The 13,387-nt window shown below is 39.3% G+C and overlaps 1 protein-coding gene across 1 annotated transcript in view; it reads right to left on the bottom strand.

Annotated features, from left to right (window-relative positions):
* Nucleotides 1-13,387, bottom strand: part of FRAS1 (Fraser extracellular matrix complex subunit 1) — a 425,053-nt gene that overhangs the window by 109,736 nt on the left and 301,930 nt on the right. Inside the window, exons 32-34 of the mRNA XM_060654809.3 lie at nt 11,765-11,881; nt 3,509-3,623; nt 841-978 (exon numbers count right to left, since the gene is read on the bottom strand). Coding sequence (XP_060510792.3) covers nt 841-978; nt 3,509-3,623; nt 11,765-11,881 — 370 coding nt within the window. The remainder of the gene's footprint in view (nt 1-840; nt 979-3,508; nt 3,624-11,764; nt 11,882-13,387) is intronic.

The raw sequence follows: 13,387 nt of genomic DNA, 5'->3' as shown, positions 1-13,387 counted from the left end.
CTGTGGCCTCCTCCTCAAATCCACTCACATCACTGTAGTCAAAGAGTTCCTTATAAAAAGCTATCTCCCCAGATCTTAAAACCTCCACTGTGTTCCTATTGTTCTTGGGATAAAGATCCCAAGGCTTATAGGGCCTCTAAGGTCTGTCCTCTATCTCTTCCTCCAGACTCATCCTTGTTCTGCTGTTCCGGACACATTGACCTTTTTTTTTTTTTTTTTTAAGCCCCAGAATGCCACATTCTCTCCCTCTCCAGGGCCTCTTCACATGGAGTGTATGGCCTTCCTTTGGAAGTGTTCTCCCAATATCCCAACATGCACATTTAGGCTAATTAGCATCCACACATCCCTCCACTGTCAATGCCTCCCTGAGTCAGCCACCATTGAACCCTCAGTATAGGTCAGTCTTGTCACTTCTAATTCCACCACTGAACATTTCTTCTTTCTATCCAGAGCTCTTCTCTTAGTCTACAATTAAACATTCATTACTGGGATTATTTCTCAAATTCTGTCTCCATACATAGATCCCAAAACTCAGCAAGAACAGGATTCATGTCTCTTTTTGCTCACCACTATATCTCCAAGACCCCACTGTATGTGATTGACACATAGGAGGTACAAATAAAGTTTTACTGAAAGCATTCCTGCATGCATGAATAAGAAAAATAATGACAAACTGAGCCCCAACTACATATTGGTCTACAAGTCTCAAGCTATTTTGAACAGCTATAAAGCAGTGTCACTAAACTGTCCAGAAGGACAACAGGAAGAGTTAGGGAGAACCTGCCATGAAGATCTACAAAGAGCAGTTTGGGTGCCTCAAAATAGAGAGGAAGGCATTACCAGCGAAGGAGAAGGCCATGATTTCCTGGAGATGAGGAGCTGCAGGGGGAGGACGGTACATGATTTTTCCCTGGTTAATATCTTCTTGCGTGAAATACCGGATTGGAGAGTGAGGCTGGTCCCTGTGTTCGATGATCCCTGGGGAGGAAGAGACTCAGAGTGAGCATGAACAGTAATTCTGATGGTTGACTGAATGACCAGAGCCATAAAGCTGCCTTTCCCACTGATGGGAGTCTTTTATACTTCAAGAACAATTGCTCTCTAGTTTCTCTTATCATACCATTCTCCAAGCATTCAGGAAAAGAGTGAATCTAAAACCCAAATAGACTTTAATGGCATCTTTTAAAAAATGTTTAACTGAAGTATAATTGACATACAATATGATATTAGTTTCAGTGTACAACTTAGTGATTTGGCAATTATAGACATTATGAAATGCTCCCCACAATTAAGTATAGTTACCATCTATCACTATACAAAGTTATTACAATATTATTGACTATATTCCCTATGCTGTTGTTTTCATCCTGTGACTTATTTATTTTATAACTGGAAGTTTGTGCCTCTTAATCCCCTTTACCTATTTTTCCCATCACCCTACCTACCTCCCCTCTGGAAACTACCAGTTTATTCTTTGTATTTATGAGTCTGTTTGTGTTTGTTTGTTCATTTGTTTTATTTTTTAGATTCACACATAAATAAAGAGCATATGGTATTTGTCTTTCTCTGTCTGACTTATTTCACTTAGTATGATACCCTCTAGGTCCATCCATGTTGTGATGAATGGTGAGATTTCATTCTTCTATGGATGAGTAACATAACATTCCAGTGTGTGTGTGTGTGTGTGTGTGTGTGTGTGTGTGTGTGTGTGTGTATACATATCACATCTTCTTTATTCACCTATTGATGGACACCAAGGTTGTGTCTCTATCTTAGCTATTGTAAATAATGGTGCAATAATTATAAGGGTGCATATATCTTTTTGAATTAGAGTTTTTGTTTTCCTTGGGTAAACACCCAGAAATGCAATGATTGCATATAGTAGTTCTATATGATCAGTACATATTTAATTTTTTTGAGAAACCACCAGTGTAAATTGGTGACTGCACCAATTTACATTCCTACCACCAGTGCCCAAGGCTTCTCTTTTCTCCATATCCTCGCCAATACTCGTAATGTCTTACCTTTTTGATACTAGCTATCCTGACTTGTGTGAGGTGATATCTCATTGTGGTTTTGGTTTGCATTTCCCTGATGCTTAGTGATGCTGAACATCTTCTCATGGGTGAAACCCAAATAGATTCTTGACTAGGATTCATTGACTATAAACAATAGTAAGATGTAAATTACTGCCCCTAATATAACTCAGACTAGGTAATTCTCCACAAGTCATAGACATTGTACCATAATTACAAGATTCTCTTAATTGAGTTTAAGTTCAAAGGTCAAGGTTGCTGAGAAAATGACATAGACTGGTCTCCTGGTTAGGCTATAATGAGAACTTTCTCAATTTATGCCTTTTCTTCAGAAATACCTCAGTTTCTGTGATAATCTTTGGCAACAGTAACATGGATCATGACTATTCTAAGAATTGGATTTGCAATTATTATTCTGCTTGTGATAATGCTTTAGGGGCTAAAAAATTTTCCTATCATTTCTAAATTTCTCAGGTATAAAAATAATGCTGCTATGATCACCTTTCATGTCCTATCAACACTTTGAAAGAAGGACACATGTGAGAGTTGGTGTTGAACTAACTCAAGTTATGAGGGTCTGAGAGACCCATGCCATTCTCCAGAAGACAGCCCCGGCTGCTGGATGGAGAGAACTGTACCTTCTACCCTGGCAATGTAGGGAGAACAGCTCTTGCTGTGACTTAGCAGGTTTTAAAAAAAGTGAAGGATGACTTTTAAGAGTTTAATTTCTCTGGATTTTATCAAAAGGGTAATAAAATTTAATTTTTTATTTCTCCTGGGGGATTTGATGATGTGAAAAGACTTTCATCTAGGGCAGTGGTTGGTCTTGGGAAGGCAGAATTTGCCTTAACAGAAGCTAATCTCCTCTCCATGAGGGACAGCCACACTTCTGTTAGGGATAGGCTTATTAGTTAAGCCCGAAAGTAAGAAATCTAAAGGATGAAGACAGATGGCAGGGGCCTACCTTTCCTCTGACTATAGTTCCACATTTTCATTTTTCCCCATGGGTGAAGAGTAGCTTACCCAAATGGGAAAGGAATGGACTATGTATGGTTCAGCCCCTTCTGTGCTTTCTGGCAGAGCTCCTTGTCCTGAGCACATGCTCATTCTGGTCTGTTCACCTATCGTAACTTCACTGGGGCAGGATCTGTCCCTACAGACAGTGCTTGTCTGTCCAGTTCTGCCTGTATATGAGAGGGCACACTCAACCCAGTGACTGAGATTATATGCACACCATGTTCTCCAGCACAACTCTGTCATACCAATGCTGACACATTCATCCCCATCTGTCTGACCACAGTGTCTCTCTCTCAATTGGTCTTAAATTCAGAACAGGGGAGCAAAGGTATGAATAACTGTCACTCCTTAAATCCTCAACAAGTATATGCAGACAAAACTTCAGAGCTTTGAAGATAAGTCAACCATTAGATAACAACAGCATCACTCAAAAGATCATTTACTGTACATCTTACCTTGATTTGGATGCAGAGGTAAAGTGATATTATATATAATCTTTCCGCTTGGTCTCTCAGAGTTTACAAAAGAGAGGGAATGAGGCTGAATCACAGTCAGGCCATCTTCCCGAGCCTAAACAAAGTTTAAGGAGGAAGAAGAGCAAATGGTGTGATGAAAACAAAAGCCAGAGGGGGAAAAAAAAGCCTTATTAAAAAAGCAAAAGGAAAAAGCAAAACAAACAAACAAACAAAACAAAACAAAGGACCTCATTTTGGGCTTTTAAATTAATCACACACAGCAAAATTTTCTCTGAAAGTTCAGAAGAAGGATGTGGTATCTTGCACTGCAGATCTGTCTTGGCGTTAAGAACCTCCCAGGGTTATAGAACCTTCTTCTGGTTCTCTTGTACCCCAACTCTCCTCTCCCCTGCACTCTGCCAGGTTTGTGTCGGTGCATGTTGTAGGAGTCTCAATATGATCACTTTTCCCTAGTTTTGGAACTCATAGTGGTACATATTTGAAAATGGGGACACCTGGGTGGCTCAGTCCATTAAGCATTTGACTCTTGGTTCAAGTCATGATCTCATGGTTCGTGAGATCAACCCCACGTTTGGGCTTTGCACTGACAGCACAGAGTCTACTTGGGATTCTCTCTCTCCCTTTCTCTATGCCTCTCCTCTGTGTGTGCATGCACACACACATTCTCATTCTCTCTCTCTCTCTCTCAAAATAAACAAAAGAAAAAAAAAGAAAATGAGCCATCACAACTGGCTACTCTGCTATTCTGCTCTTCACAGCTGGGTCACTACATCTTTGCTCCTCTAACTTAATGAGCTAAGGTTGTATCTGGTAAGAAGCCCTCCCTAATCCCCCCCAGCTTTGCTAATGGGAACTGTGACCCAAACATCCATCCTTCCTTCCTTCCTTCCTTCCTTCCTTCCTTTTTCTTCCCTTTTCTCCCTCCCACTCTCCCTCCCTTTCCTTTCCTTTCCTTTCCTTTCCTTTCCTTTCCCCTCCCCTTTCCTCCCCTCCCCTCCCCTTTCCTCTCCTCCCCTCTCCTTCCTTCCTTCCTTCCTTCCTTCCTTCCTTCCTTCCAACAGTGGTAGCTTCAAAGGCCCAAAGATGAACTCACCTCAGACACCAAAGGAGTCTCATTATTTGAATTCAGAGATTTAACAATTATCTATTAAAGCACATAAAAATAGTCAATGTTTTCTTTGTCTCCATTGCACTATTCAAAAGAACTAGCTATTGCTTTTGGGGTATTTCTCAATACCCAACAAAGGGGTCGAGCAAAATTAATCAAAAGACCAATGTGTACATATTTTTTACTGTCCATTCACCTGTGTACAGCCATAACCCATCAATAGTGACAACGCTCAAAAAAAGAAAAAAGGGAAAAGAAAGAGATTTTGAATCTCATGACCAGGTGTAACAGTGAGTTGGGGACAGCAGCAAAAACACAGAGTGGAGATGAGAAAAGGGAAAAGTGTGTGAGCATGGGCCCCTTGCCTGGGTCACATATGCTGTTAACAAAACAGAACAAAAATATCCGGCTCATTGCAGGCTCTTCCTAACTGACCCCTGAAGGGTTAGAGTTTGACATGCTCTCCTGCTCTTTGAAGCTCTGCTTCTTGAAGAAGGAATTTCCCCATTTAGGAAAGGATTAAGTAGGGCTCAGTAATTCTCATGGAGGAGGGCGTGGTAGTCTTCCTTTTAACCGTGAAAAGATTGAAGGTTGCAGTTGCTTTGTAAGTGTCCTGAAGGCACGCATGTCCTGGGGAGAGGCAGCTTTGCAGGTTAGGACAACCCTCCTAGAGTAAAGAGTCATATTTCAGGCCACTGCTCAGGTCTGGAATGTAATGAGCAAGGAAAATAAGAATTACAAATAGCAGCTGGTCTCTCACCCTAAAATAAAACAAGTAAGGACAACAAATTAAAAATATATGCTCCATGTAAGGTGTTTACAGCCCATGCCTGTGTGCACACACCCATAAATGTATACATGTGTGGGCGCAGCAACATGGGCACAGAAGTGTAGACTCAGCACATTGTTCAGTACTATTTGCCACCTTTTAATCTCAAAACCATCAGGATAACTGAATGTTCTCAGAGTAGTAGGAGATATTTTTGAAAATCTAGATGTCCCTAAAATAAAGCAATAAGAAGAGGGAACGGAATAGGAGCATGGCTAAAGGGAAATATATTCCAGCCAAGATGACAGATAATTTATTATGGAATTTATTGTTACTATTTCCCTACTAATAGAAATAGGAACTAGGTAGAAAAAGGAAGAATTCGATTTTCTGAAGAAAGCAATATTGAGTCTGAGATATATCAAAGTATAATCAATTTTAATATTGGCTATTTGGAATATTTATCAATTAAACATAGTAAGAAATGAAAGATTAAATTTTATGGAAATCATTACAGAAGACACATTTTTATTAAGATATCTGTCAACAAAAGAAGATTACAGAATAATGGTTTTCATAATACCCATATTGCATCTGAATATATCTAGAATCCAATTGCTTCTCCCCACTGCCAGCACCCTGTTGGGAGCCACAATTTCTCACCTGGATCATCACCAGGACAGCCTCCCTACTGCTCTCTTGCCCCACCTACCGTGTATTTCAACACAACAGTCAGCCAGGGAAGATTAGACCCTTGCTGCCCAACACCCAGTAATGGCTCTCCATTTTGCTCTGAAAAAAAGCAAAGTCCCTACAATGGCCTGTGAGGACCTTGTAAGGTCTGCCCCAACTCCTCCCTCTGCCCCTCTCTCTGCTGCCCCCAACACACACACTTGACACATCAGTGAGTTTGACCAGATGACTGTCATTTTCACTCACTCTGCTCCAGCCATGCTGGCTACCTTGCTGTTCCTTGAACATCTAAGCACATTCCCAACTGGATGTCTCTGAACACATGGTTCCCTGGGCCTGGAATGCCTTTCCCTCAGGTGTCTGCTGGGCTATCTCCCTCACCTCCTGCAAGTCTTTCTTTAAACATCATTGTCCTAATAAAGCTCACCTCATTTAGAACTGCAACCTGGGTTTCTCCTGTTCCCACCACATTTCTGATCCCTCGACCTAGATCTACTTTTTGTTTTACCATAACACTTTCACTAACATACAACATATGAGTTACTTATTATTTTGTTTATTACTTATTGTCTATTCTCTCCTGACCTGCCAAGAGAATGGAAACTCCATGAGAACGTGGATTTTTGTTTGTTCATGGACAGATCCCAAGCACCTAGCACATGGCACATGGAAGTGCTTGATAACAATTTGTTGAGTGGATGAAAAATATCATTAGGAAAAGATTAAGCTAAGAAATAAAATAATGAAAATATTTTTGTAACAACTTAATTAAAAAAATATTTTCCATGGTCTTGCAATGTCATCTAAATAATTAGAGGGCCAAAACATTTTAACATGTAAGTCTTAGCAAAGTATATGTGACTTAAATCTTTAAAAATCCCTAAGTCAGGATTTATAAACAACATTATCATTTCAGCCTCCATTAAAAGCAAGACCACTTTCCCATGTTGACTGTCATAAAACCAAAGCAGCAATGCCCATGGCTGGCCTGAGAAATTATGAGGATGAGATGAGTAAAATGGAGGTTTTACAAGAAGCCATCTTCTCACATAGTTTAGTTCGGACAAAATTAATTCATTCACATATTCATGTGGAAAATATTTAGTAAGAACCTAATATGGGAAGGTACCGAGCAAAGAACTGTGGCAGATGTAAGATGAATCAGATATAGATTCTTTCCTTAAGGATTTCCAGTTTTTAGTGAGGGAAGTTCATAAATAGCTCCACTGTACAAACTGCTAAGTAGCTTGAAAGGCTCAGATAAAGCACAGTAGGAATTCCAAGGATAAAGAAACATTTCTAGAAATTGCAGATAATGATTTTATTAGTGTTTGAAGGGTCTCAAGAAAAAACACGGACACATAAGCCCGCAGCCAGAAAACAAATACAGCATGCCTAGACTTGAGTCTACACGACAAGGGATCAGCTGTTCCAACTGAATCCTTGCTAACCCCAATAAGAGTGGTTTTAAGAGACCTCTTGTTACAGCAATCACTGGAAACAAATGGAACTAGAAAGACTTGTTCGAGGCCTTTTTCTTAGGTCGTGACCTTGGGAAACCCAACTCTGAGTAGCACAACCATTTGAAAAAAGGAAGTAAAAAATATTCTGTCTTTCACATTAAGAGATAAAAGAATTTTCTTCCCCCTTAAGAGAGGAAATGGAAATAGGATGTTCAAAGTGTGTGTACGCATGTGCATACACATATGATTAAATTATTTGAATTTGAAAGTGATACAGTTTAGGGAGTCATTAGCTATGTGAAAATAGGTCTGAAAATGATTCATTTAGTCAACAAATATTTACTAAGCAGCTACTTTCTATAAGCCATTGTGCTAGATGCTGGGGAAGATACCAAGATTAATTAGTCAAAGATTTTGCCCTTAAAGATCTTCTAAGTCAAGTAGTGGATGATTAGTTGGAAGACTGAACTGATATAAATCTATTAACTTATTTGCTGAATCTCACACTGTGCTATGCTATTATTGGTAAATATGCGTGTTTACAGATCTCCCTGCCCAAATATGATATATATCCCAAATATACATATCTCACATGTTTATATATATATATGTATATATATGTGTATGTGTGTGTATGTATGTATATACATATATAAACATACATACATACACATACACATATATATCTTATAATATTATACATATATGTATACATCTTATATATGTATGTATGCACATACATCTGGTGGAACATCACAAACAAAATTCTAAGGATCTTATATTTGATGAAGGAGAGTATTACAGAAAGGCCACAGAACAAATTTCCATTTAGGCAGGTATTTGTTTATGTTGCTTTTCACTCTATATAATCTCCCTGCGGAATCTCAGGCACAAGGATTAAACCACTATCCACCATTAATGATTCTCAGAGGTTTATCTCCCACCGAGAATATGTTTTGCCAGCCCTTAATAGGCACACATTTTATAAGCACATCCCAAACTGAACTCATCATATCTTCCACCTCTCCCCCTTGCCCTGAAGTCCCCATACATTCCTAATCTTTATGAATGGCATCTTTACATATTCAGCAACTGGGCTGTTTTGCTCTCTTCCTATATCTAATTAACCACTATGTCTCTAAATATCTTTTAATCTCTATTTTTTTTTTTTTTTACCATCTTAACCACTTTAGGTGCACAGTATAGTAGTGTTCACTATATATGTATCATTGTGGAACAGATTTCTAGAACTTTTTCATCTTACAAAACTGAAACTCTATATCCACTGAACAAAAACAACTCCTCTTTGCCCTCTCCCTACCTCTACCCCCTCCCACCTCTGCAGGGGCAACTACCATTCCACTTTCTGTCTCAAAAAGTTTTACTACTTTAGATAGCTCATATAAGTAGAATCGTACAGTATCTGTCCTTTTGTGACTGGCTTATTTCACTTTGGATAATGTCCTTAAGGTTCATACATATTGCAGCATGGCAGGATTTCCTTCTTCTTTAAGATTGAATAATATTCCATTGTTGTGTATACCACATTTTCTCTATGCATTTATCTGCTGGAGGGCATTTAGGATGCTTCTGCCTCTGAGCCATTAGGAATAATGCTGCAATGTACATGGGTGTGCCAGTATCTCTTTGAGATCTCACTAACTGTTAATGTTCATCGCCACTGCACGTGGTACATGCCACTAACTCTTCATGTTCTAGATGACTGCAACAGCCTATTTCTTGACCAATTTGTTCTCTGTTTGGACCCCATGTGGGTGTTCTTTACCCTACAGCCAGAATGATCTTCCTAAATTGAAAATCTGATCATGCCCCCTCTCTGCTATGAATTCTTCAACATCCTACTTGCCCCAACAGCCTCTCAGAACAAAATGGAAACTCTTCATCTTATCTGTAAGATCCTCTATGATCTGACTCTCATTTCTTGTTTCTTTTTCACCTAGAGATTTATGCTCTGGCCAACTGAACTCTCTGTAATTCCTCAAACATGTCATGTTCTCCTGTTTCTCCAACTTTTTTCACCTGCTGCTCATCTGCCTCAAATGAATTTCCCCATATTTGCAGTCTAGATAAATGGGGTTTCAAGTAGGGTGAGCAGAGCAGAAGCAACAGTATCACCCAGAAACTTGTTGGAAAGGCAAAGTCTCAGCCCTGTACTAGATCTACTGAACCAGAAAACTCTGGGGTGGGCTCCAGCAATCTGTGATTTAACAAACTGTATAGGTGATCCCAATGCAGGCTGAAGTTGAGACCATGCTCTAGACATAATTTACACGTCAACCAACTCAGTTCACCTCCAAGAGGAAGCTTCGATGACCTCCCCCATGCCTTACCGAACTAGGTGTCTCCTTATTTGCTTCAATATTGTGACTCTGCTTGCATATCACATCATGGCATTTATCGCTATATTCTCATTGCTTACTTACTTGCGTGTTTTAGACTCTAATTTCCACACTGAACTTCCAATATGTTCCACAGCACTTGGGATAACTTAGGGGCCCAAAAGTGTTTATTTGAATGATTGATTGATTGGAGAGGTGGACTCCTACCCTTAAACACATATATGAATATACCATATATTTATTTAGCATATATATATATATATATATATATATATATATATTCATAGTGTATTTACAAATATGTATAAAACTTGTGTGCTTAGATGAGTCTAAGTCACGGAATAGAAAATGTCTTTTTATCACAGATTATAAGTATATCCTATAGTAATGGCTCTCATTAATATCATAAGAATTTCAAACTGTATGTTTTAAGGGATAAAGAGTGAGCTAATCACATTTTACAGTAAACTCACCTTTGTGATATCCTAAATTACACGGGACAGATCTAATTTACAAACATGCAACCTGAGACCCTAAAGGTTAAGTAACTTGAGAAGTCTCTAGAGTCCACAACAACATAGTGGGAATGGCGCCATCTTCATTGGCTCCTGGCCCATTTTTTCCCTCTAAACTCCAAACAACAGTGCATTAGCATTTGGCAAGCAATGCATATGCACATTTTTCTTTACACTTTAGAGAAAATTCTGATCCAAGTTCCTTCAGTCAGAATGATGAATTATAGACTTTATAGTGCTGCTGAATTATGATTTCTTTAAATTATGGTTTATGGTGGAAATGCCGATACCAGCTATTCATTAAAAACTTTCTGTTTCCCCCTTTATGTCTCTGTCATGCCCCAGACCCATAATTTCTAAAACTATAGCTGCTCTCTTTGTTGTGGCTCAGGGCTGATACACTGCTTTGGGGTGTAATTATGTGGGTGCTAACTAAAATGTGAATCCTTAATGATTAATTTATAAGATCTTATATGCTTGTGGCTCTGTCTAGAACAGGGGTTCTGGCATTACATATCCACTGGATATAGGGTTACAGTGGAGTTACTAATTGTCTGAACTAAGCTTCATGTACTAATTTAGCTGTCACCTTGCTTCAAACTTTTCCACATGCCCACACTCCTTCCTACACGGCACACGAGAACTTCTGCGATCTAGCTCACGAACCTCCACATCCTCACTACTCCTCCTCTGCCTCCCTAATTTCTCGGGTCTTACTGAACTATTTGCAGTTTACCCAACCATCATACTGTTTTTCACCTCTGTGTCTTTGCATGTGCTGTTCTTAAATCTGGAAGTGCTCTTTACCATCACCTCTCCATTCCTCCCAACCTGCCCCTCAAACTTTCACTTAGATAACTGCTACTTATTTGTTTGGATTCAGCAAAGACATCACCTTCTCCAGGAAACTTTTATGATAAAAAAACAAAAACAAAAAGACTTCTAATAGGGCTTCTAAAATATAGAGTGGCAGTTTCTCCAACTAGATGGAGACATAACTGACTGAACAATTATACCCAAACGGTATTGATTAAATCTATACTACCCTGAAACTCCTTCCAACTACTGTGACCATCTGGATGCTGTAAAAAGGACAGAAGCAATGGATGGGAGGTTGAGGTGGATTCCATGTAACCTTACTTTCGCTCTGGAATTTTAGGTTTCTTTTTCAAGTCAATGAGAAATGTGACATCAGGGCTGGTTATTGTTGGCCCCAGTGTCTGCGTTCTGAGCCAGGCATTTGCCAGATACAAAAGCAGGACACTCCTTCAAACCCATCAGCATGCCTCCTCCAAGTGGAAACCACAGGCCGTCCCACCCAACTCACGGTCATATGGAGAGATGCTCCCAGAGAGAGTTTAGGTGCGTCAGGTGTCTGTGGTAAGATCGCGATGTTGAATATGCGGCTCTCGAGATGCGTGTGGGCTTCTGTGGCACTGGACACCTGAAAAGAAATGTCATGCTGGTGAGCCTCTTGTCCTCAGTTCGGCAGAGTATGTTTGTGCATGTTTGTTTTTCCTCCTTTAAACCATCTGTTTTTAAATTCTATGTGCTCTTGCATTTTCATTTTCATTTTGCTCTTCATATTTTAATATTAATGTTTTCCTGATTACAAAAAATGTAATCATTTTAGGCAGTTCTAAAAATGCAGGGATATCCAAATGAGAAATAAAAAAAAAATCTAGAACGTCACTAAGTAGAAAGAGTAGTTCTTAACCTATTGATGCATTTCAGGTTAATATATTTTCTATGTGTATGTGAAACTTTATATGAGATTATGTGCTCTCTAAATTTTATTTTATTTTATTTTTATATTTTATTAAAATTAAAAAAGATTTTTTAATGTTTTTATTTATTTTTGAGACAGAGAGAGGCAGAGCATGAGCAGGGGAGGGGCAGAGAGAGAGGGAGACACAGAATCTGAGCTGTCAGCACAGAGCCCGATGCAGGGCTCGAGTTCATGCACTGTGAGATCATGACCTGAGCTGAAGTCGCATGCTTAACTGACTGAGCCACCCAGGCGCCCCTCCAAATTTTAATCTAACATAATACTATGATGTTTTGTTATATCATTACTCATTCTTGAAAACATAATTTTTGATAGCTACATGTCTCATTACGAGCATATTTAACACATGTTCTATATGGGACTTTTTATTCTACTTCTTCAATTTTTTCCCAGCACAGATATGTACACCTAGATTAGAAATGATAAATCTCAGCTTCATCATCATAAGGTGTAATTAATAACAATTACAATTAGAATAGTAGTCACAAAATGGGGCGCCTGGGTGGCTCAGTTGGTTGAGCATCCGGCTTCGGCTCAGGTCATGATCTCACGGCTCATGAGCTGGAGCCCTGCGTCGGGCTGTGTGCTGACAGCTCAGAGCCTGGAGCCTGCTTCGGATTCTGTGTCTCCTTTCTCTCTGCCCCTAACCCACTCACATTCTGTCTCTGTCTCTCTCAAAAATAAATAAACATTAAAAAAAATTTAGAATAGTGGTCACAAAATCAATGTTTTCTTGCTTCAAAAACGCTAAAAAAATTATGCTTTGCCTACTCAGCTAGCTCCTCCCCTCCCCCAATGCTTCTAAGCTGCCCGCTTAAACTCCCTCTCTCTGTTTTCTGTTCTACTTTAGGCTTGTCACAAGAGTTGCTAAGGCCTGTATGGTCACGTGTAGTTGCATTAATTCCAGATGAGAGGGGGCAGGGTTCTGTCAATTCTAAGGAAAAAGGCAGGAATGGCAGTATTTTCTTTATGTCTTCTGAAGTTGTGCCCAACAGAAAAACCGTCTTCTCGGTATCTTGATCACATCAGATGCCTGGAGATCTTCAGAATATCTTCTTCAAAATCTATGGGATTTTCTTTAAATATCCCCAGTAGTGACAGTATATCATTCTTTGGTGTGTTTTCAAGAAGATACCTTATAGTGCATCATTACAAGTAATA

This window comes from Panthera onca, chromosome B1, assembly GCF_046562875.1.
Source record: "Panthera onca isolate mPanOnc1 chromosome B1, mPanOnc1 haplotype 2, whole genome shotgun sequence".
Taxonomy (NCBI): Eukaryota; Metazoa; Chordata; class Mammalia; order Carnivora; family Felidae; genus Panthera; species Panthera onca.
Note: the sequence above shows the minus strand (reverse complement) of the source record. Positions and strands in the feature narration are given on the sequence as shown.